Genomic DNA, 22,160 nt, shown 5'->3' with positions numbered 1-22,160 from the left:
TCATCTAGTTCCTCACCCCTTGCCCTGGTGGTCCTTGGTTCCTCCTTTTTTCCCTTTTTAAAAATGTGGGGTTTAGTCCCAAGGGAAGCAGAGGATTCATGACACATTCAGCTTCCCAGAGAAAGGCCTCTTTCTGCGGTACCTGACTTATCCTCTGGCTCCTCTTAGCTTTTCCATCTTAAGCAGCTTAATATAAAGTATGATAAAGCCTCGTGAACATTATTAGTCCTCAGGTATCTCTCCATTTTTTCTCCCCCTTAGAGCAGCCTTCCTCAGGTATTGAACTAGGGAATTGCATTCTTTGGTTTGATAGGATGAAGGGACTGCCTGGAGAATAACAGCAGCATTGCCATATTGAGTTGCGTTGGCTGAAGTGCAGCCTTTGGATTTTTACTGAAGACGTAATTCTTAGAAGCTGCCTCAAACTCAATATTGCATGTAACCTTCCCCCTCAGCTGTGTCACTGCAAATTCCAAACACCATTTGTATAAGTCAAAAGCTGTATTATTTCAGCAGAGGTAGTTTGCTCCCTTACATTTGTCCAAGGATGACTGGGCAGGAGAGCGCTTTCAAGAGGAACTGGGTAGGGAGATGGGTTTGGAGAGTTGGTTTGTCTGGTTGTTTAAAATGAAGCTTCTAGTAGTTCAAGAATGAAGCAGTGAGAATAGTGGCATGTCTGGGATGCCAACTGCACTAAAGCTGAGCAGTCCTTTCAACCACTGTCTTCTAGTGCTGATCTAGACTGATGTTAGACCACTGGGGGCAGCCGGAACTTAGCCATTCAACAGAGTTTGGACCAGATCAGGGACTGCATAAAGTTACGCCAGACAGGTGAAGATCAGGACCTGGAGCCTAAGAACTGGATCACAACAACTAGATGATAACTTGAGACTCTTAACTGTCAGTGCCTGTTGTGAAACTCAGTGTTTAAGAGGAAGTAATCTGCAGAAGGAAGAGGAAAAAACAGAAGAACCCCAAATAAATCTGCTGGTGAAAAGCATGTGCGCTGCTTCTTGTAAGCAGAGTTGGAGTAACATTAGACTGCAGTAGGGGATCTGGACAGGAGGAAGTCTTCCAGGATGGTAAGTATATTTGCCATCATCTTGAGAGCACTGGGGGTTCATCTGAGAGCGCTTTGTTCATCTGGGGAGCTTCAAGCAGCTTTTGGGGAGGGTTTTGTATAATTAAGTCTCATCTCCTTGTGTTTGAAATCCAAAATGTGAAACAGGTTGATGCTGGTGGAGAAAAGAAGTACCAAATGATATTTAGGAGGCAGGGGAAAAGCAGCTTTAATGTTATGAACAAGTCTCCTGTGTGCACTCAGCAGATTGTGGTATTAGATTGTGTTCCAGTCTGTGAAGCAATGCTAAACAATGCTTGTATTTATTGCTCTTGGATAAACTTTAGTCATTGAAATTGGCAGCTGGTAAAGCTCTGAAAGCTTTGAGGAAGCCACAGTTAATTACTGACCAGCTACAATATTATTCTTAAGCATTCTGGTTGAGTCTGTGCTGTTTTCTTTCTTGAAAGTTAAACTTCATATTTTAGTGCAGTTCTCATGACTTCTGTAGGGCAGCTGGGAATCTAACCCATTACCAGTCAAAGACACCAAGAAGCACTTTGAACCAAATGATACATGATTCTATGATTGTGGTACATGATTTCATTGCGGCACATATGAGATCTGTTCGCTTTCATATTTTTATAAGAACTGCTGCTTTTTGAAGCCATTTTGTAACTGTTGCTGGAAAAGAGAACTGAAACAAGTTGTTTCTCAGAAGCTGCTTCCTTCTGAAGCCATCAAATGGCTGTAAATGCCCCTGCAGCTGCAGCTCCTTACCAAGATCCTGCTTGGGTCACTGATTGTACTGTGGGGAGCACTTTAGCTTTGGGGGCCAGAGGGACAAGGTGACACCTCTCAGGTTCTGGTTCTGTGATGAGAACTGCCCGGGGCAGCCAGAGGGGCTGGTGGGGGCAACTGCTGCCAAAGCTGTGAGCTGTGGAGTGTGACCTGCAACCTCACTGAGTGCTCCTGGCCGAGGCTGAAGCTGTTTTTCAGCTGCCTTTCTCCTCTTCCTTAAAAACCCCTTTGCCTCAGTTTCCTACCAAATTCCTCAGCATCTGCTCTTTTCCTCTTTCTTCCTTAGAAAACCCACTAAGTTTACTGGGTTGGTATTTGACCACTTCCTCTCGAGGTGGGGGAACGATGTGTGTTGCTGTCTGCGTGGTATGTGTTATATTCCCCCTCTCTGCTTGGGCTGTAAGCTCTTGGGGTAAGACGCTGCATCTCTGTACTGTGCTTAACATGAGCTGGGATTTCAGGGGCGTGGGGACCTGATATTCACCAGGGAATGGCCAACCGTCTGGCACTGCTGGCACCAGCTCTGTTCCTCGGGGGCTGGGAGGGTAGGTGTTCCCCTGCCTGCATTTATAACTATTTCTAGTGTAAAAGCTTGCATCTGAATCTGGGGGCAGCAAAAGAAGTGCTAGTGAACAGTGCGAGTAAAACTGCCTTAGAAAGAAGGTACCACTGTGGTGATTACAGCTGATAACAACAACAAGCAGGCTCTGAAACGGAAACTTAGCTTTCATCTCTGCAGCTCTAGCATGCTTTTTAGCATGACTGTTGATACCTTTGTTTCTTCCTCTCTTATTTCCTCTTAACTTTCTTATTCTCCCTTGCCTGTCCCTCTGCCTTGGGTCCTCTCTTTTCAAATCCCTCTCTGCATTCCCCAAGTCATTGTTTCAGACCCACCTCCCTTGTCTCCCAAGACATCCTCCACCTCTTTGGTTCAGTCACACTAGTTCTTTGTGAGTTGGGTCCCACAAGAAGCCTTTGGCGTTATGTCACTGCAGTGTCCAACTCCTGCTTGTTCCATGCGGTCACAGCATCCATACAGAAAGGTGGAGTAGGCAGGAGTTGGATGCAGCATGGACATGTGTGGCCATGCTGCCTTACGCATCTGGGAAGACAGACACCATGAGCCCATCCAATTCAGGTGACAATAGCTGTGAACATAGGGCAAGATGGATAGGACAAGCCTGGCAGGATCCTCCTTACCTAAAACTTGTTTGAGTGTGGCCACCCACCACATATGCTCCGTTGTCACACTGCAACTGCATATGTGATACCATGACAGCATGTTTATCCTTCTGGCTACGAATGCCCAGCAGCTCACGCATAGGAAGTGGTAATCTGGGGACTGGGCAGATGGTGATATCATCTGGTAGCACTTTTTGAAATCTATCATATCCCAGGATGTGCTTCTTGCTTCTAAGCATGAAAAATGTCCAGGTCTAATGGAACGTGCCCCTGCCTATGGCAGGGGAGTTGGCACTGCATGATCTTATGGTCCTTTCCAACCTTAACCTTTCTATGGTCCTACAATTCTAAATGACAGCTGGCTACTATGGGGTAAATTCACCTCTGCTGATGCAGGGATGATTCATGAGCTATTGGGCATGTGTGAAGTTCTTGAAGACCTTTTGAGAAGGCAAAATAGGCAAGTGGCCATCTACCCCTGTCCTACTATCTGCTTTGAGTTTTGCCATATTTTGGTACTTTGTTCTGTGGTTGCCTCTGCTGGTGATAACACAAGATTGGAGCAATATTGTCTGAGGAGGAAAAGAAGTTAACTTATTTTCTAGGGTCACAGTTGCAACAGGGGTGAAGAGGAGTTTCTATTTTGGCCTGGTCCCCATCCCCTTAACAAAATCGCTTCTGGATGTGGCACAGGCATTGCAGACAACTCACAGGCATAGGAAGAGAGCAGGAGCCTAATAGAGTCACACAGAGGATGACATTGATACTGCATGCTATCACCCACAGCTCCTGCACTTAATTATCGCTTGTTGGCAAATACGTTAGTTTGCAACAGGACAAAAGTGGGTGTTGAAGGATAACTTGAAGACCAGCGATGCAGTTGGTTACACATTAATTACTGAAGTGATTTTTGTGCGTAGACAGCACCAGTGAAAAAGCACAGGGAGCTGTCTCTCCCTCTCCCTTTGGAATCTGTTAATGTCACTCAAGACCCATAATACAGTGAGGATGTTGCACAGATCCATTCTTAAATCTCAGAGCACTGTATAAAGCAATGGCACTAACCTGCATTTTTAGTCTGTAATTGGCTTTTTACAAATGTTGCCATAAAGCTTTATTTTTCCCCTTCCATGCATTTCTGTTTTTCAGATTGTGAAAAAAGCATTAAAAACATCCCTGATGTTTAATGAGTCCTCCAATATGAAATTAAGCGTGAACAATCAAAAAGACGTGAAAACGGTAATTATTGGGAAACACTACATTTGCTTACCAGAGCTGAGATTACACTGGCATTTCTGAAAAGAAATAACAGATCAAGAGGAATGATTTTATTGCCCATTTTAGAAATCCATGTAGGTTTTATTCTTGTTTGTAAACAAGTGAGTGACACAACTCTCATTGATTTATTCAGTAGACTGATCAAACCTTGCCGAGAGGGACTAATGTGGAATCTAATCCTGCAGCCTTGGCTCTGGACAGTGTGTTATGGATTTCCCTGTTTTCGTTTTCATAGAGTTTTTGTTGAACACCCATTTGTCTTGTGCTAAAATAAAGCCAATAAATGTCAAATTAATCATAAAGTTTGGGAAAAAAAACAAGTTTTTGGTATGTTGGCACAGGAAAAATTAAACCAAAACTAAAATCTCAATCCTCACATAAACCAACTCCTATGTAGCTTGTGATCCTCATTTTCAGTGGTGTACCTAAGAGTGCTGTCTGCCAGTAGCTGAAAGCAGAACTACTATTCAAAGATTGTGAGTTACTCACCTGCAACAGGTAGTCATCCATTAGCTGTTGTATCAGTGACTCGGTGATCACTTAAATCTTATCCTATTTGCAATCTGTTCTAGTTTCAAATCTTAGGGGCAATTTTGATACTTGGTCTTGTTGTCTTGGCTGTTTACTTCATGAAAGTGGAAAGCACAGTTGATCCTAACAGAGAAAAAGCAGTTGTCAACATTTACAAAGAGATGAAGGAGAAAGAAGAACTCTATGGAGATCTCCCAGGAACCACAATAATTGAGGAGGACACCAATAGATCAAATGACTCCTGCAGGTAAGCCAGGCTTGATGGCACATGGAGAAGTAATCACCAAGTGGAAGAATAGTTACAATGCTGACAGTATCATCATGGCTTTTGTTCTCTCCCCATTCTATAATAAGTGAAAAAGTACTGTTAATTTGGGGGTTTATTTAGGCATTGGGACATTAGTAGTTGCCTGTTAGGAGGGGCAGTAGGGGCAGTATTGCTGCTCCATGACTGGTCCTGTGCTTGTATGTTCAGCACAGCTTCGTTGCATCTCCACCATCTCCAGCAATCCTCCCTTTGCAGCAGTGGTGGGAGGCAGCAGAGCGACCAGCGGGCAGAGCAGCCTCTACTGAGCTCACCTTCTTTCAGAGGCCAGAGGGAGCAGTGGGTGTTTGTCCTGGCAGAGGGACAGGGTTCCAAAGCGACATCCAGCCCCAGGGTTTACTTTTCTCCTCATCTTTAGGATGGTAAGATAAAATGCTCAGAACAGCTACTGATAAGCCATTGTGCTGGATTTGGGATTATGATGTATGATATACGCTTGGCTATAAAGACTGGGGATAGAAAGTAGTCCCAGCTTGTTTGTCCAGCTCAGCTTGTTTGCTTTTGAGGTTGATGTCCAAAATGGCCAACTGTATGTCTTGAGAGGTTTCCTGCTTGAGTGACAGTCACTCGCTTCACAATATGCAATTGCCATTGCAGCTTTGAACTGGTGGAAAATGTTCCTTATGACTTACCTTTTGAGATAAATAGCACTGCAGCCAAACCCCTGTACAAAGCCTGGATGAGACTCCTTGATATAGCCCAGGAAAAAATTTATGTGGCTTCTTACTATTGGTCTCTTACTGGGAAGGATATCAACGTCAATGATTCATCTTCCAAGCAGGTAGGAGCAAATCAATGACAAGCACATTTACGGTTGTATGTCTTATGTACATGTGGTAGATAGCAGATTGACCGTGAGGTCTGTCTTCCAGACTCTTCCTGCAAACCCAGAAAGGTTTTCCATGCTGGTCTGAAGCAGCACACCAGCTTTCCTCCTCTGGTCAAGTTAGACTCCATCTGGGCTCTGCCCATTTCTCTGAATATTTCTATGCTGTGTTTTAAGAGCAGCCAGAGGTCAGCCTCAAAACAGTCTCTCATCCTGCAGATGGTCAGCCTGTGGTAGGGGCAGCCAGTGGCATGGCCAGAGAGCCTGCAGGATCTGTATACACAAGTGAACATGCCAATTCCCCCTGGCTATCTGAAAGAGTCAGGAAGCAAAGTCTGCAGGACTTTTAACTGCTTCAGAGGCTGCTTCTCCCCTGTGTACAGGCAGAGCATCTGCATTCACCCATTTTGCAGATGTTCCTAAACCATGCCATTGGGCAGCCATTTAGGACATTCATTCTCTGCCTGGGCACCCTGTGCAGCCAGGCTTTCTGCAGGGCCTCTCTGGCTCCACCACCAAAAATAAATGACAGAGACCATGGCACAGGCTCACCTTGTGACTGTCCATCGTGTTTAATTGTCCCTTGGCTCTTTTCTGGCCTGTGGCAGCTGGCAGCCTCCCAGGCAATGCTGAACAGGGTCTCAGGACTGTTCTGAAAAGCAGAAGGGACAAGGCCACTCTATTTCAGGCAGGTATGGAGTTTAGTCATATGTCAGGACTCACGCCATTTGCTGACAGACCCTATAGTGGCCTGTTTATTATTGTGGGCCAGACCTCTGCCTCCCTTCTGGCACATCTTCCTTACCCTCATGGGCTCTCTGGGACTTGTCTTCCTTCCCACGTGGTTCTGTTGATGTAAGATGACTCATTTCCTCTACAGAAGAAGAAGGAAAAGTGACAGATATAAGGCTGAGCCCTGTCTCTGCTAAAGGGACAGCTCAGTGTAGGACAGCCTCTGCTATTTTTATTCTCAAGGAGAACTGACGCAATGTATCTATTGAGCATCAACATCCAGCAATTGACCTTCATTGGGGCATTCATCTCTGAAGTCTGGGATGTTCATGGTCTTTTAAATCTTGTCTCTAATAGCATTAAACAACAGAAAATAAACTTTGATTCATAGATTGGATCAGAATCTTTGTTCCCTTTTTTCTCTACTTGAAACAATCCTGAAATAGGTGAAATTTCTGACCTTTCATGTGTTGGGCTTCTTCAAAGCGTCCATTAGTAACACTGTACTTGTGTATATCTTACTAAATGTTCTACAACAAAATATAAAAAATAACAATGTACCATGCAGGGTGAAGATATTCTGAAGAGATTTGAGACACTACTTGCAGAGAATGTCTCTGTGTGTGTTGCAGCAAGTGTGCCAACTCTGGCTACTAATTCAACTGACCTTGAGATTTTAGAGGAAAAAGGTAATTATTCAGTGAAGCACTTAGAACTTCAGTATTGCAATAGGGTATCTGAGAGAAACTGGTCTCCAGGGCCTATTCTGGCATGGTGTTCAAGTGGGTTCGTAGGACAAGCGCTATGTGTTCACTAGCTCATGATTTTTGTGTATGTTGTCATGCCCTGAAGGATTTTTCCGAAAGTTCACATTTTGTGTATTTTTGCAAGTTCCCAGGAATGAGTGCTTGTGAATTTTGGTAGTTATTAGTGGCTGCAAGTATTAGACATCCAGACATGTTCTGGCTATCAGGGGAGCATTACAGATTACTATCTCCACCTGTGTCTAAACTCTTTTTTCTCTCCCCACCTTTTTTCAGGGGCTCATGTTAAGAAGATTGATTTTGGACATTTGGCAGGAGGAGTGTTGCACAGCAAATTCTGGATTGTAGACATGAAACACATATATATTGGTAGTGCAAATATGGACTGGAGATCTTTATCTCAGGTAAGCTCTGCTGCTGAATATTCAAAAATCTGGGGGAAAATTCATGTGCTAGCACACAACAGAGGAACATCATGATGTAAAATACTGATCAAGTGGGAGAAACAGCAAATAAACCCTTGGAGGTGGCTCTTTCTGTGGCTGTGACATAACTTGCTCTCTTTGTAGGTGAAAGAATTTGGTGCTGTGATATACAACTGCAGCTGCTTGGCCAAAGACCTCTGGAAAACATTTAGTACTTACTGGGATCTTGGACATCCTAATGCTACCATCCCATTCCCTTGGCCTCTTAATTATTCTACCCACATTAACAAGCATCAGCCTCTGGAAGTAGAATTCAATGGAATCTTGACAAAAGCCTATTTTTCTGTAAGTATGTTTAAAAGTATCAAGATAGACTGTGAAATATATTTAAACATAGGCCATAAAATTTTCTTCAGCAGTCCTCAGTTACTTGTGTTCCAGTTGGATAATAATTAATTCAACAGCTTTGTCTGGAACTGCTGAACGAATAAGGGCTGACCCAGGTTTGTCCATCAGGTAGTATGGCAAAAATGGGGTGCATGTCTTCTTTAATCACCTGTGGGCTCAATATATCTGTAAGTATCTGACCCATCAGGTCATGTAAGGCATGAGGAAAGACAGTGATCCACCTCAAGTGCTTCATGCTATTGTAATGAAAACTGAACAGATCTGACTATATACGACTCACAGAATCTGACAGAAAAAAAGGATGAAATCACTGACCTGTGTGTTTTCTTCTTTTCAGGCTTCTCCTCCAGCATTTTGTCCAGAAGGTCGCACTGATGACCTCTTTGCTATAACCAGTATTATCAGTGAGGCACAGAAATTTGTCTATGTTTCTGTTATGGAATATTTCCCTACCAGCCGTTTCATTCACCCGGAAAGGTACAATTTAAATCTTGAGTAAATCGATTGACTGCCCTTGCTAAAGGAAAAATATATTATTTCCCCGCTTCTGCAGAAAAAGTATTCAGAGTGGAGAGAACTGAGGCTTTGCTCTGCACTCATAACTGCCTCATGGACTGTGCAAATACTGATGCTACAGGAAGGATGGTATCCAATACTGCCCATGTGCTTCACTAGTGTTTTAAATCAGCCTCCCATGCTCTTCACACAGCAAGAAAACTGTGAAGTGCCAGATTAGGGACAATCAGGATACAGCTCTCTTCAAAACACAGCAGAGCAGCTTTATGAAGAGAAAGAAGAATGGGAACAGCAGAAAGATATCTGACATCAGGCTTTTCAGGGAAAATATTCATTTGTTCCCCTCTTTCGCTCCTATTTCTTTCTTCCAGTTCTTTACTTCTGAAGACTCTTGACTTCTGTCTCTGCTACCTGTTTGATGTACTTGACCCACAGTTTAGAGGGTGACTCTTAACTGTCCTTGCTGACCTCTACAATGATAGCTGAAACTGTCTCTGAAAAAAACTTCTGGGCTTTTATTTTCCTTTTTTCTACAATTCCATCTAAAGACATCCAAGTTCCTGCAGCTGCTCTCAAAAAGAAGGTGGTAGTGGTGATCTGGACTGGTCAGGTTGTGTGTGGTGGACCTTCCGGGTCACAGCAGAATTATGCAGACTGTGTACATCAGCTCATATCTGAGTAACACAGAAAGTTAGTCAGTCACGGGGCAACCCTAAGACCCCAAATCCTCTTAGGTATGCTTGAATCAGGATGTTTACATGCAACCAAGTGTCCTGAGTATTATCTGCTTATAACATTTCTTAGTTTTCCAATCGTCTAAATAATCTGGCTGAGAAAGAATCTCAGGCAAAATAATTATGTACAACATGGCTTATAAGGAACAGGGTGAGCTCTAGCTTTCCATTTAGCCAGAATTATACCATGCCTCATGTCCTGTGGCATGACAGTATAAAGCCTCTGTTGTTCCTCTGTTGTTCACCTGGGCATGTGTGTGTTAGCAGGAAGGATAATAGACAGACACAGATAATTCCACTGTCCTTGAAACAAATCTCAAAGACGAGCTTCCACTTGGAGGATACTTTTTATAAATCAAACAACTTTGAGGATTTTTGGTTTCAATGTTGTACAGTTGAATCTCTGGGTTTCTCATCTCCTGCTATTAGCTAAGAATAGGTTCACAGAAAGTCTCTTTTCCCTTTAGGAATGAGTGTGTTAATACTCCTCATTCTTCATCTGAAGCCTTAATCCTCCATTCGTGACATCTAGGGCCTGATCAGATGCAAAAAAGATTTTGAAAGGCCTAGGGAAAGCAGTGCGGGGCCTCAGGCTATCTCCACAGCAACCAGCTGTAGCGCAATGAATTGAGGCTGATTAGTTCAGGTTAGGTTCCTCCAGCAGCTGAGGCAGAAGGAACAAAGCTGCTGTCTTAATGCCTGAGTGTTAATCAACTCAAACCTGATATATTTAAAAAATGGAAACTGTTAAAAAATAGGATGTCTAAATATAATGTTTCTTTGAGTTTTTCAGGATCTACAAGACAACCTGACCCTGAAAGCACATGGCCAGTCTGTTGATTGTGATAGGACAATGTGCAATGGAGGATTAGAGAATTCAGGGCTTTGTACATGAGACTCAAGGAATAAGTTAGGCAAATTAAGTAATCATTGCTCATGGGACTGTGAGCAAGTGCTGGACCTCTCTGTATTAGTCCTCCAATCTGTACTAAAGATGCTTGCCTTCCTCTGTGCAGCACTTTTTAGGATCTACAGAATGAAGATCCTATGTGGCCATTTGGAGTTACTAGTCTTGGGATGTACATTGTCCAGCGCTTAGTGTTGTGTAGTTGGGTGAAGGGTGTTAAAAATTTTCCCCTAAGCTACTGCCAAAACAAGTTTCATGGAAATGGACAGCCCCGTGTTCATGAGAGCACAGCTGTGTCTGTTACCCTGGGGGCACACATCATATTAAAGAGGACAAGGAGGGATGGGGAGGGATAGAGCCTGTCCACACTGGCTGATGGCACAGGACTACTGCAGACACTAGAAACAGTCTCCAGGATCCTGAAATGGCCACATTTTACAAAGTGTCTTTTAAGCTTTCCTCTAGGCTCTGTGCTGTCCTTTTTACTTCGTGCTGTATGATCTGGCTTTACATTGGAGTTGCTATTGTTGTTTTTAGTTTCCTAATGAGATGAGCATGATGGCACCATGCTGTGTGTGTAGTGTGTAGATGTGCTTTACTAAGCTGTAAACTTCTTGATAATTTTCAACCTAATTTGGTAGAGACTGGAAGTCTCAAAATGCACTGCGAAAAGAACTGGCTGGGTAGAAGGCAGAAATCTTACACTCCAAGTGAAGGCACAAGTGCTCCTCTTGCTAGACATCAGAGATCCCACCTGTGCACAGTGTCACTTGTGTTATCAGTTTATTGTCACAGCTTTTTACTGAACTGTTTCAAAAATATCCCTTTTCCACCCACCTACTTTTCTCTAGGTACTGGCCAGCCATCGACGATGCTCTGAGACGTGCAGCTTTCGAATACAGAGTACAAATTCGGCTTCTGGTCAGCTGCTGGACCCACTCTGACCCAGCCATGCTCCACTATCTGAGGTCCCTGCGTGCTCTCAACAACCCACATGTCCACATCAGTGTCGGCGTGGTACGATAAGAAACCTGATTTTGGAAAGACAGCTTGAGGATACAGGCCTCCCACTGATTTTTGAGTCTAGCTGCCAGTTGTGTATGCAAGTATCAGGTTTTAGAGAAGCAGATTGTCCATTGTTGCAGTGATTGTTTCGGGTCCTTGAGAAAATAAGGCCCATGGGATAATCTTGATGAAGCAGTTATTGCAAGCTACTAGTGATATCAAGGGATGTGCCTAGCTGCAGCACTTGTGACAAGTGGTAATGGCTTTAAGCTGAAAGAGGATGGATCCAGATTAGATATTAGGAAGAAATTCTTTACTATGAGGGTGGTGAGACACTGGAACAGGCTGCCCAGAGAAGTTGTGGCTGCCTCATCCCTGGAAGTGTTCAAGGCCAGGTTGGATGGGGCTTTGAGCAGCCTGGTCTAGTGGAAGGTGCCCCTGCCCATGGCATGGGGGTTGGAACTGGATGAGCTTTAAGGCCCCTTCCAACCCAAGCCGTTCTGTGATTCTATGATTATCCGGGCAGTTGCTTTTGCTGAGCACCATGACAGTAACAGCCTATATGACAACCTAGTGCTCTTTTCATAGACCTTTTCCTGTATTAAGTATCTTAAATGGGTCTAATTACTGTCAGTTTTTACAATTGAGGTCTCTGCTGACTGCCTATACAAATGGACCCATTTGTGAACACTAGGCATTACATATGGGCCACAGGCACTAGGCTGGAGTGCATCAAGTGGAGGGGGGTGGTGTGGAAGCTCCCAACAAGATGCAGTTACCATGGTAGAGAGAAGTCACAGAACTAAGGTGAAATGTTTTTTCCAAAAGGAAAAAAGAAACAAACAACAAAAAGCAGAGTTTGGTAAGAGTTAACACAAAAAGTTAGGCATTATTGTTGCCTGTAATACCCCTTGTGTCTGTGATCAGCCCATTCTAGCACAAAATAAGAGCAGCAATCAGTGGTAAATGCAGATCTATTAAACAGCTGCCTAAAACTGCATTTAATTGTCCGCCCTGTAATGATAATAGCTGTGCCACTAATGGAATATTGTGAAGCAAACATTATCCTTATCTGATCTCAATTGCTTATCCAATTTCATGTATAGTGGAAGTACTATTTGTTAGTTCTGTTGGATAAGAGTAAAATCTCTTTTATGGTACATTTAATAACAGTGTGTGGACTATTCTGTTCTTTCTGTACTATTCTATTCTTTGCAAATATAGAAAATCTGCGTTGTCCAATCATGCAGTCTGTTCCTCACTGTAGTATTTCTATTTATATTTTTAATTTCTCTCTCTCCAGAAACTCTTCATTGTTCCAGTTATGAATCACACAAATATTCCTCATGGGAGAGTGAACCACAACAAATATATGGTCACTGATAAAGTAGCCTATATTGGTATGTATTCCAAACACTTAGAGTATATTTAGATCTATATGATTGAGGCTGAGATAGGATGGGCTGCAATATCAAAAAAGACCCCATTTTGCTATGTAAAGCAGTCTGCCCTGGGTAAAGAAGTAGAGATGTGAAGGGGAGACAATAATGTAGGTCAAGTTCAGTAAGAGATTATTTCATATGACTGTGAACCATTAAGACAGAGGATGACAAGTCTGAGTGCACAGCTTGTGACAAGCACAGTAGGAATTTCACAGACTGTGTGCTCAGAATGATGCAGTGATAGCTAATGCTCTAGTATATAATGTTGTGCTTTAATAAAACTAAATTGCTGGGAGGAATTAATTCCACGCACTGTTTGTTGAACAGAACTCTAGGAAAGGAAATGAGAAAACAGAATTGTCAATTGCTGCTCAATTCCTGAAAGCCAGAATTATGTTTATTTTTTACTCTCTTGTTAGTATCTCAAGAAAGGGAATGTGAAAGGGTTCTGTCATTTCAGTCAGCTCATCCTACAAGCAATGCAAACCAGCAAATAGCCTAATCTTCCAACGGGTTGAGCACTTGCAGCTCCAATTGCCTTTAATAGGACTTGTTTCTTACTGAATTGTCTTTTGAAGACAGATATGCAGATAATCCATTTGCATGGCTAAGCACCTTCCGGAATTGACGGTAGATTTTTCTAGCTAAGACAAACACCAGGAAAAGTGCTAAGTGATAAAATGTGTGTTTCTTCCACAGTATTTGATTTACTGAATTACAGTAGCTTTGGAGAGAGCCCTAGACAATGTCTGCTGCTGGATTCCCAGCTTTGCCTGGTTTAAAAGCAGGCATTGCGTGCTGAGCTCAGAGAAGCTCTCAAGGTTTTATTGATCAAGGGTCCAGTTTCTCCTCTTGTTTTCCTTTAACAAGTAAAGAGAATTAAGTCCATTAAGGATTGTTTTTCTTTAAACACAGAAACCCATATCAAGCACTGACTTTTGCCTCTCTTAATACCTAAATGTAGCACTCTATTCACATATTTATAATGATTAGATTTGGGCATCTCTATCACAGGCTATAAGGAATCAGAAGGTTATGAAGCTTCAGGGTTGCAGTTAGTACTCACTTTCCAAAACCTGAGGTCCGGAATAAGAAGGAGGTGACCTGATTTTTGCTGCTCTATTGGTCCTAATGAGATTTGCAGTTGTACAGCAAATCAGCAAACCTGGGCAACTGTGGACTTAAGCATGGGGATCAAACAGAACACTGGGAAATTGATGTTTTCTAATTAGATACTTTTTCATTGCATAGGGACTTCCAATTGGTCAGAAGATTACTTCATTAACACTGCTGGCGTGGGACTAATTATAAAACAGAATTCAACCAACCTGCAAAGAAGGCAACTGCCTATCCAGGAACAATTAAAACATCTTTTTGAGCGAGACTGGAATTCCAAATATGCAGTGAATGTGGAGGATGTGCAGGGACAGAAAGACTGTAACTGGAGAGGCAGACTTTGAAGTGAATTGAAACATAGATTTAAAATAAAACAAACAAACAAAAAAAAAAACCCAAAAAACAAAAAACCCAAAACTTGAATCTTGTTCCCTGTGCAAAACAGGGAGTTATCTTTCTTATGTCTCTGTCAAAAAAATCGCTTCCTCATGGTGTCCACATTGATGAGATGAGGACTTCTCATAGTTGACTCTACCTGCAAAGCCATTAGTCAGTGTGACACTTCCTTTCTTGTGTGATTACCTCATCCCAGAGTAATGAAATTCATACAGTGTTACATGACAAGCTATCTGATATTAAAGCAAACATGGACGATACAACCAGATCTTAGTACATCAGAGACGCAGACTGCTGTGCTATTTTATCTTAGGAAGCTATATACTTCAACCTTAATGTTCTATTAACAGTATTTGCTTATATGCATTTAATCATATTTTTAATGAACTCCTGGCCACTTTAAGATTTTGAGCCATATAAGTAATCACCTACAATAGTGAGGGCAGATTTTTAAAAGCATTTAGGAATTAGGGGTACCTGTATTCGAGTGTTAATGCTAGTTGCCAGAATTAAGAACCTGTGATGTAAATCTTGGAGGCAGTCTCCAGCTCAGCTGTCCTGGAGTCCTAAGTGTCTGGGGATGCTTGGATATCTGTATATTGGCCTCAGGCAGCAAATGGGATGGGGAAAGCGGGGCGAAGCTGCTGCGCGAGTGCTGGGGTGGCAAAGGCATCCCACCTACGCTGTGGGCAGTGCTTGGAGAGCCTCCTTGCTCCTTTGGGGCTGTCTTGGTGCTGGCCCTGACCAGCGTTGTGTCTCTGGGCTGCCTTTGCTGCTGCAGTCACACAGGGACCATACACCGGAGCCATCTGGTGCCTTATGTCCATATCCACCACTGTGTGGCGGCTCTGCCCTGGGTTACTCTCAGATGTGACAGGAAAGGAAAGCAGGGCATATGTACCGGCAATGGAGAGGTGCGAGTGACACTAGCCTCAGGCTCTGAACCTTGCCAGGTCTGCACACTTTGCCTGGTGCTGGAAATGGAGTCACAGTGTGAACCTTCTGCTTTGGCACTGAGGTACAGCAGAGGTGGGAGAGCCCAAGGCAAAAGCCCATTGCACTGAAAAAAATCTGTCTGATGTTGTTCTTGCATGCAAGTGTTAATACATGGTCAGGTATATTTGTTAGTACGGGCTAATAAACCCATGAAATGGAGCTAGTGAAAACCAGCTGGGAAGGTTCTACTTTGCCAGGGATTTAAATTAATGAATGGAAAACTCAAAATATTAAGCAGCCTTTAGAAAGGAAATAAGGGAGGAGAGCGCTAAAAGCACATGCATCTTCCTCAGTATGTTTGCACATATGTGATACGAAAGTTCAGTGTTATCTGTAAATGTCTTAAAAATCTGCATTCGTAACAACAATGATGTAATGATGGATAAAATAATACAAGGATCATGGAAGTGTCTGGAAGAGATACTTCCAAGAGGAGCAGCCAGGAAACCAAAAAATGGAAAATTGGTTTGGATCATCTCAAAAGACCTTATGGGGAAAGGGCCGTATTTGTATGGGGATTTGTGTGTATTCACACATATTCAAATCAGTCCACACACAGACAATCACAGCAGGTCTCTTTGTCATTCTCAGCACAGGGCAGGGATTGAAAAGCACCAAAATGCTTCCTCTGGAGGATGGGAAGGTTGCACTGTGATGGGGAATTCTGTACTCCCACTACCCAGTCTGTATCTGCACCAAGAGCCAAAATGCACCTTGAATGAGGCCCTGCCAAGAGGGGCATGAAGCCGAGCTGCCACAGGCCTTTTGGGGCTGGTGAGGTTCACAGCACGTTCACGGCTCAGAGATGGAGTGCCAGGACAGGGGCTGGCTGGCAGGGGCTCCACGTCTCCGTGGAGCTGTGCTATGGGCTGTGCGCAATGAGCACATGTGAGTGGAGGGGCAGTTTGAAAAGCTGCTTGAGCAGTTGCATCTTGAACCAACAAAAGTATTTTCTATGGAGGAGTGCGCTCCTCTAGATGGCACTCGAAGCTATGTTTTCACTGGTTTGGGGGACGATCGGTATTGCAGGAATGAGAAGGAAACACTCTCCTCCACTTGTGAGCTCAAATCCGACAGTGCTGGATAAGCTGTTCAAAGTTTCTGGGCAAGCTGGGAGACTTGTCTTCTGGTAAGACTCTCATGGGGTCAGGTTCAGCTTGTATAAGAAAAATTGACGCTTATGAGAGTGCTCTTTTATGTTCTTTACTGGCATCACTTGTGTTGGTTTTCCTCCACAAATGAAGGAGTAGTTTACAATTAAGACAATAAACTGGATCTAAGAGGAACTCGAGTTTATTTCCCTGGTTTCTTGCGAGACTTTTTAGGCCCCTTCATAGATTGGTTCTAATTTACTTGTTCTCTGTTACAAAGGTAGAATATGGTGTAAATCATAACAGGCTTTGATTTTCTTAATAATTTTCTTTTCCATTTATGAAACAGGATTAATAATAGTCCTTATCCATCCACTTGTTACTTGTTGCTTTAATTTAGATTGTGATTTCTTCAAGTGAAGTACTGTACCAAGTGTAAGCTGGGGCCCCCAGAAGTATTCATTAGCATCTGTTTATTTTCCTCAGATGGATTTTCTAGTTTGGTTGCAGACAGTTAAGATTTTTCTCAGTATTAGTTTATTAATGTCTAGGAAAAGTTGTTGGTTTGGATCTTGACCATGGATACTCTCCTCTGACCAGCTCATCTCAGGTACCTGTGTTATGCTGGAGTACACCTTAAGCAAACCATCCCTGCTTTACATGAGTGGCTTTCATGCAGAGCTGCTGCACTGCTCTCCCAGCAATCTCCTTTCTGAGAGTGTTTGGTTTGATGCAGTGCCTTGTGGCTCTAGTGCTGCTGACAGCAGTGCAGATGATAGCAAGGCAGAACCTAGCTGGCTCCATAGGTTTATGAGTTCTGGCAGGACTATAAAGTCACCTGGCTTCACACATTAGACACCACCTTGTTCCAAGAGCTTTTGTGTTATCTGTTTTCCATTTTTCCCCCATTATCCAGGATTTTCCTTTCCCAGTTGTTCCAGATAAATCATACCTTTGCTGCTTTCATCCAGGTACTGAGAAAAATTCTCATTTACCATTTCATGAGATGGTCAAGTTCGAGATCCTCAGGACAGTGAGAAGAGCATGCAGCAAGCTCACTGCCCTGGACTTCAAGAGAGCAGACTTTGGCCTCTTCAGGAATCTGCTTAGTAAGGTTCCATGGGATACAGTCCTAGAGGGCAGGGGGGCCCAAGACTGCTGGTTGATATTCAAGGATCACCCCTACATGCTCAGGAGTGTTGCGTCCCAACTAGAAGGAAGCGTGGCAGGAGGGCCAGGAGACCTCCATGGATGGACAAGGAGCTGCTGAGGAAACTTGGAGGAAAAAAAGCAGCTTATAGAAGGTGGAAGCGAAGACAGGCGGCCTGGGAAGAATAGAGTAACATTGCCCGGGAAGCTAGGGACCACGTTAGGAAAGCTAAGGCCCAGTTAGAATTAAACCTGGCAAAGGATGTGAAAGATAACAGGAAAGGCTTCTTCCTATGTACGTAGCAAATAAAAGACAGACTAGGGACAATGTGGGCCCTCTCCGGAAGCTATCAGGAGAACTGGCGACCATGGATTTGGAGAAGGCTGAGGTTCTTAATGACTTCTTTGCCTCAGTCTTCACTAGCAAATGCTCTGACCACACCACCCAAGTCTTGGAAGGCAGGTGCAGGGACGGTGAGAATGAAGACCTTAGGCCCAGTGTAGGAGAGGATCAGGTTCGAGACCACCTTAAGAACCTGAATGTGCCCAAGTCCATGGGACCTGATGAAATCCATCTGTGGGTCCTGAAGGAGCTGGCGAATGAAGTTGCTAAGCCACTGTCCATCATATTTGAAAAATCATGGCAGTCGGGTGAAGTTCCCGATGACTGGAAGAAGGGTAATATAACCCCCATTTTCAAGAAGGGGAAAGTGGAAGACCCGGTGAAGTGGTGAACTACAGACAAGTCAGTCTCACCTCTGTGCCTGGCAAAATCTTGGAGCAGATTCTCCTGGAAAGCATGCTAAGGCACATGAAAAACAATGAGGTGGTTGGTGACAGCCAACATGGTTTTACTAAGGGAAATCCTGCCTGACCAATTTGGTGGCCTTCTATGATGGAGCCATGGAACTGATGGACAGGGCCAGAGCAGTTGACGTCATCTACCTGGGCTTGTGCAAAGCGTTCGACACCGCCCTGCACGACATCCTTGTCTCTAAATTGGAGAGACATTAATTTGATAGATGGACCACTCAGTGGACAAAGAACTGGCTCGATGGCCGCACGCAAAGAGTTGTGGTCAACAGCTCAATGTCCACTTGGAAAACAATAACGAGTGGTGTCCCTCAGGGATCGGTGTTGGGACCGGTCCTGTTCAACATCTTTGTTGGCAACATGGACAGTGGGATTGAGCGCGCCCACAGCAAGTTTGCCGACGACACCAAGCTGTGTGGTTTGGCTGATATGCTGGAGGGAAGGGATGCCATCCAGAGGCACCTTGACATGCTTCTGAGGTGGGCCGATGCCTGGGCCGATGCCAACCTTATGAAGTTTAACCAAGCCAAGTGCCAGGTCCCACACCTGGGTCAGGGCAATCCCAGGCATAGCTGCAGGTTGGGTGGAGAAGAGATTCAGAGCAGCCCTGTGGAGAAGGACTTGGGGGTGTTGGTTGATGAGAAGCTTAACATGAGCCGGCAGTGTGCGCTTGCCAACTGTATCCTGGGCTGCATCTAAAGAAGCGTGACCAGCAGGTCAAAGGAGATGATCCTGCCCCTCTACTCTGCTCTTGTGAGACCTCGCTTGGAGTATTGTGTACAGTTCTGGTGTCCTCAACATAAAATGGACATGGAGCTGTTGGAGCAAGTCCAGAGGAGGGCCACGAGGATGATAGGAGGGCTAGAGCACCTCCTGTATGAAGACAGGGTGAGAAAGTTGAGGCTGTTCAGCCTGGAGAAGAGAAGGCTGCATGGAGACCTCATAGCAGTCTTCCAGTATCAAAAGGGGGCCTATAATGAAGCTGGGGAGGGACTCTTCCTTAGGGACTGTAGTGGTAGGACATGGGGTAATGGCTTCAAACTTAAAGAGGGGAAGTTCAGATTACATATAAGGAAGAAGTTCTTTACAGTGAGGGTGGTGAGGCACTGGAACGGGTTGCCCAAGGAAGTTGTGAATGTTCCATCCCTGGCGGTGTTCAAGGCCAGGTTGGACAGAGCCTTGGGTGACATGGTTTAGTGCGAGGTGTCCCTGTCCGTGGCAGGGGAGTTGGAACTGGATGATCTTAAGGTCCTTTCCAACCCTAACTATTCTATGATTCTATGATTTATGCTGTATCAATGCACACTTAATTTTTTGAAAGTCATAAATATTCCCATAATCCCAGGAAGATAGCTCTTCTGTCATGGGCGCTGATTCACAGACCTCATTGCTCCCTGCAGCTTCCTGAACAGGGGAAGTGGAGAGGGAGGTGCTGCTTTCTTCTCCCTGGTACCCAGTGATGGTATGTGTGTGAATGGTTCAAAGCTGCACCAGGGGAGATTTGGACTTTACATTAAGAAACATTTCCTTACCAAGAGGGTGGTCAAACATTGGAACAGGTTTGCTAGAGAGGTGCTCAATGCCCCAAGCCTGTCAGTGTTAAAGAGGCATTTTGGACAATGCCCTTAATAACATGCTTTAACTCTTGGTCAGCCCTGAAGTGGTCAGGCAGTAGGTCCCTTCCAACTTCCATTCCATTCTTCAGCTGTCTTGCCTTTGGGATATGTGAGAGGTCCTGCTTCAGATATAACAACAAAATAACCAACCAACAATGCAAGAAATTACGAAGGTGGAGTGTCTTTCTTTTTAATGCATTTATACATTCTTTTACATGTCAAATCACAGTTGCGGGTTGGTTTGGCTGGAGACTCTATGTAGATGTTTAGCTGAACAGCCCACTTCTTCAGATGTTAAGAAATACTGGTAATCAAGAAAACCTACCACAGTTAAAAGAACAACCTAAGCATCTCAAATTAAGTATGCAGGTGGGATCAGAACCAGCCTGTTGACAAAATGTCTATGTTCTGCAGGTTTGTGTCTGCACTCCTCACACCCCTTTGAGCTCTGTTCTTACCTACTCCTGTGGTCAGATCCTTGGGTAATACCTTGTTAACCTGATTGCTTATTCGCTAACTTTCACCTTTCCCAAAGCTGACAGCCTATTTGGAGGATTGTTTTTATTGCTGCTTCTTTTCTTTACTGCTCTTCCCTTAACTATTTCATTAATCTTTTAAAAACATGATAGTGATTACTGCTCTGTGGTCATTGCTGTCTCGGAGCTCAATTTTAATTTACTTGATTCTGCCACCTTTACAACAGACTTCATTTGCAACAGACATTCAGTGCTGTGTAGGTGGATTCCTATTTGTGGGCTTAAGTAAATGAACACTACCTGTGAAACTTTTTAGGTGAAGGCAGCTTTGGAGGTAAATGTGAGCCGCTGTTAGAATGCGATGTCCTTCATTATATACATTACCTTTTTCTGGACTCAATTTTCCTGTCTTGATCACAAAGTTTTCCTCAGTCCTGGTATATGCCATTGCCATCTAATGTGGTAATTTTGGGTCTATTGAACAATAACTCTTATACTTAGGGAAATGCTGCATGATCCAAATAAATGATATATTTATATGAACAGTCTCTCCAGAGATAATTAGAGCTCTCTTTATAACTGCCAGCAGTTCTTTTTAGAATATTTAAGCCTACTGCAAGGATACAGAAATGAAGAACATCTCAAGCTACAGATGGTTAGACAACCAAGTACACTTCCTTTACAACTCAGTTTCTAAATGTTTTGCTGTGTCTGCTTTCCCTGTACTAAGTCGAATATGGAGAAAGAAAATATAGGATGAGAAAACTGCTATAATGAAGCATGTCTGCACATGCCAATCTATAAAACTCATGATTGTAATGAGTGAAAAGTCTCCATTACCACTGTATTTAGAATCTGTGCTGTCATTAAGCAGCCACTTCAGCAGATAGTGGGGTATACTCAAACCTTTTGTAAATTTAAGCTGGGGTTTTCACATTCAGAAAATGCTAACAGCACTATCAGTAACTCACAATACTCAAATTATTATTCATATGGTGAGTTTATTGTGAATTAAGAATACAGACAGTGTTTTAATGATACACGTGAAGGCTGTCACATATGCAGTCTTTTGTGCACTTGAGAGAAGCATTAATATAAACAAAGAAGAAAATAATTATATACATCTCCTTTCCCAGAAAATCTTTGAAGTAATTCCACCAGCGTGGCAGATCATTCTGTGCATTTAACTATTCAGTAAATATACACATAAAAATGTATTTATCCACATTTTAATAATTATTGTCAGAACGTTTTGTTTTGGTATCTTAAAAATGTGAATTAGTTACATGGTTTTTGGTCTTGAATTTATTCTGGTTTCCTTTTAAATTCTTGTAAGGCTAAATATGACCCACCACAATAATCAAAAAATGAGAAGAGAGGAAGAGGTAAAGCGTTAGTCTCTCTACACTAGTATTTTGCTTTTATTTTGCATTTTAAAATATTCATGGGATATATATATTACCTGAGCTGAAATAAAGAAAAATATTTTATTAAGAAAGCAAAAGGAGGTCAGAAAGGTCCAAAATCTAAACAGGTAAGTGTACTTTTCATAGTACTAGTCTATATTCCAT

The 22,160-nt window shown here is 43.3% G+C and overlaps 1 protein-coding gene across 1 annotated transcript; it reads left to right on the top strand.

The window, feature by feature from the left end:
• Positions 1–968: 968 nt before the first annotated feature.
• Positions 969–14,859, top strand: PLD4 (phospholipase D family member 4). The gene is made up of 11 exons (XM_030482173.1): positions 969–1,082; positions 4,193–4,282; positions 4,894–5,099; positions 5,775–5,958; positions 7,304–7,424; positions 7,776–7,903; positions 8,069–8,269; positions 8,670–8,809; positions 11,341–11,506; positions 12,798–12,894; positions 14,188–14,859. Exons 1-11 carry the CDS (start codon positions 1,080–1,082, stop codon positions 14,394–14,396), a joined length of 1,545 nt encoding a protein of 514 aa, XP_030338033.1. The 5' UTR covers positions 969–1,079; the 3' UTR covers positions 14,397–14,859.
• Positions 14,860–22,160: the final 7,301 nt, after the last annotated feature.

Source organism: Strigops habroptila, chromosome 4 (genome assembly GCF_004027225.2).
Source record: "Strigops habroptila isolate Jane chromosome 4, bStrHab1.2.pri, whole genome shotgun sequence".
NCBI classification, from domain to species: Eukaryota; Metazoa; Chordata; class Aves; order Psittaciformes; family Psittacidae; genus Strigops; species Strigops habroptila.
Note: the sequence above shows the minus strand (reverse complement) of the source record. Positions and strands in the feature narration are given on the sequence as shown.

Coding starts and splice junctions, on each gene's coding strand:
- PLD4 (XM_030482173.1), top strand. Junction 5,100..5,774: donor AGATCAAATGACTCCTGCAG/GTAAGCCAGGCT, acceptor TTGCCATTGCAG/CTTTGAACTGGTGGAAAATG. Junction 8,810..11,340: donor CGTTTCATTCACCCGGAAAG/GTACAATTTAAA, acceptor ACTTTTCTCTAG/GTACTGGCCAGCCATCGACG.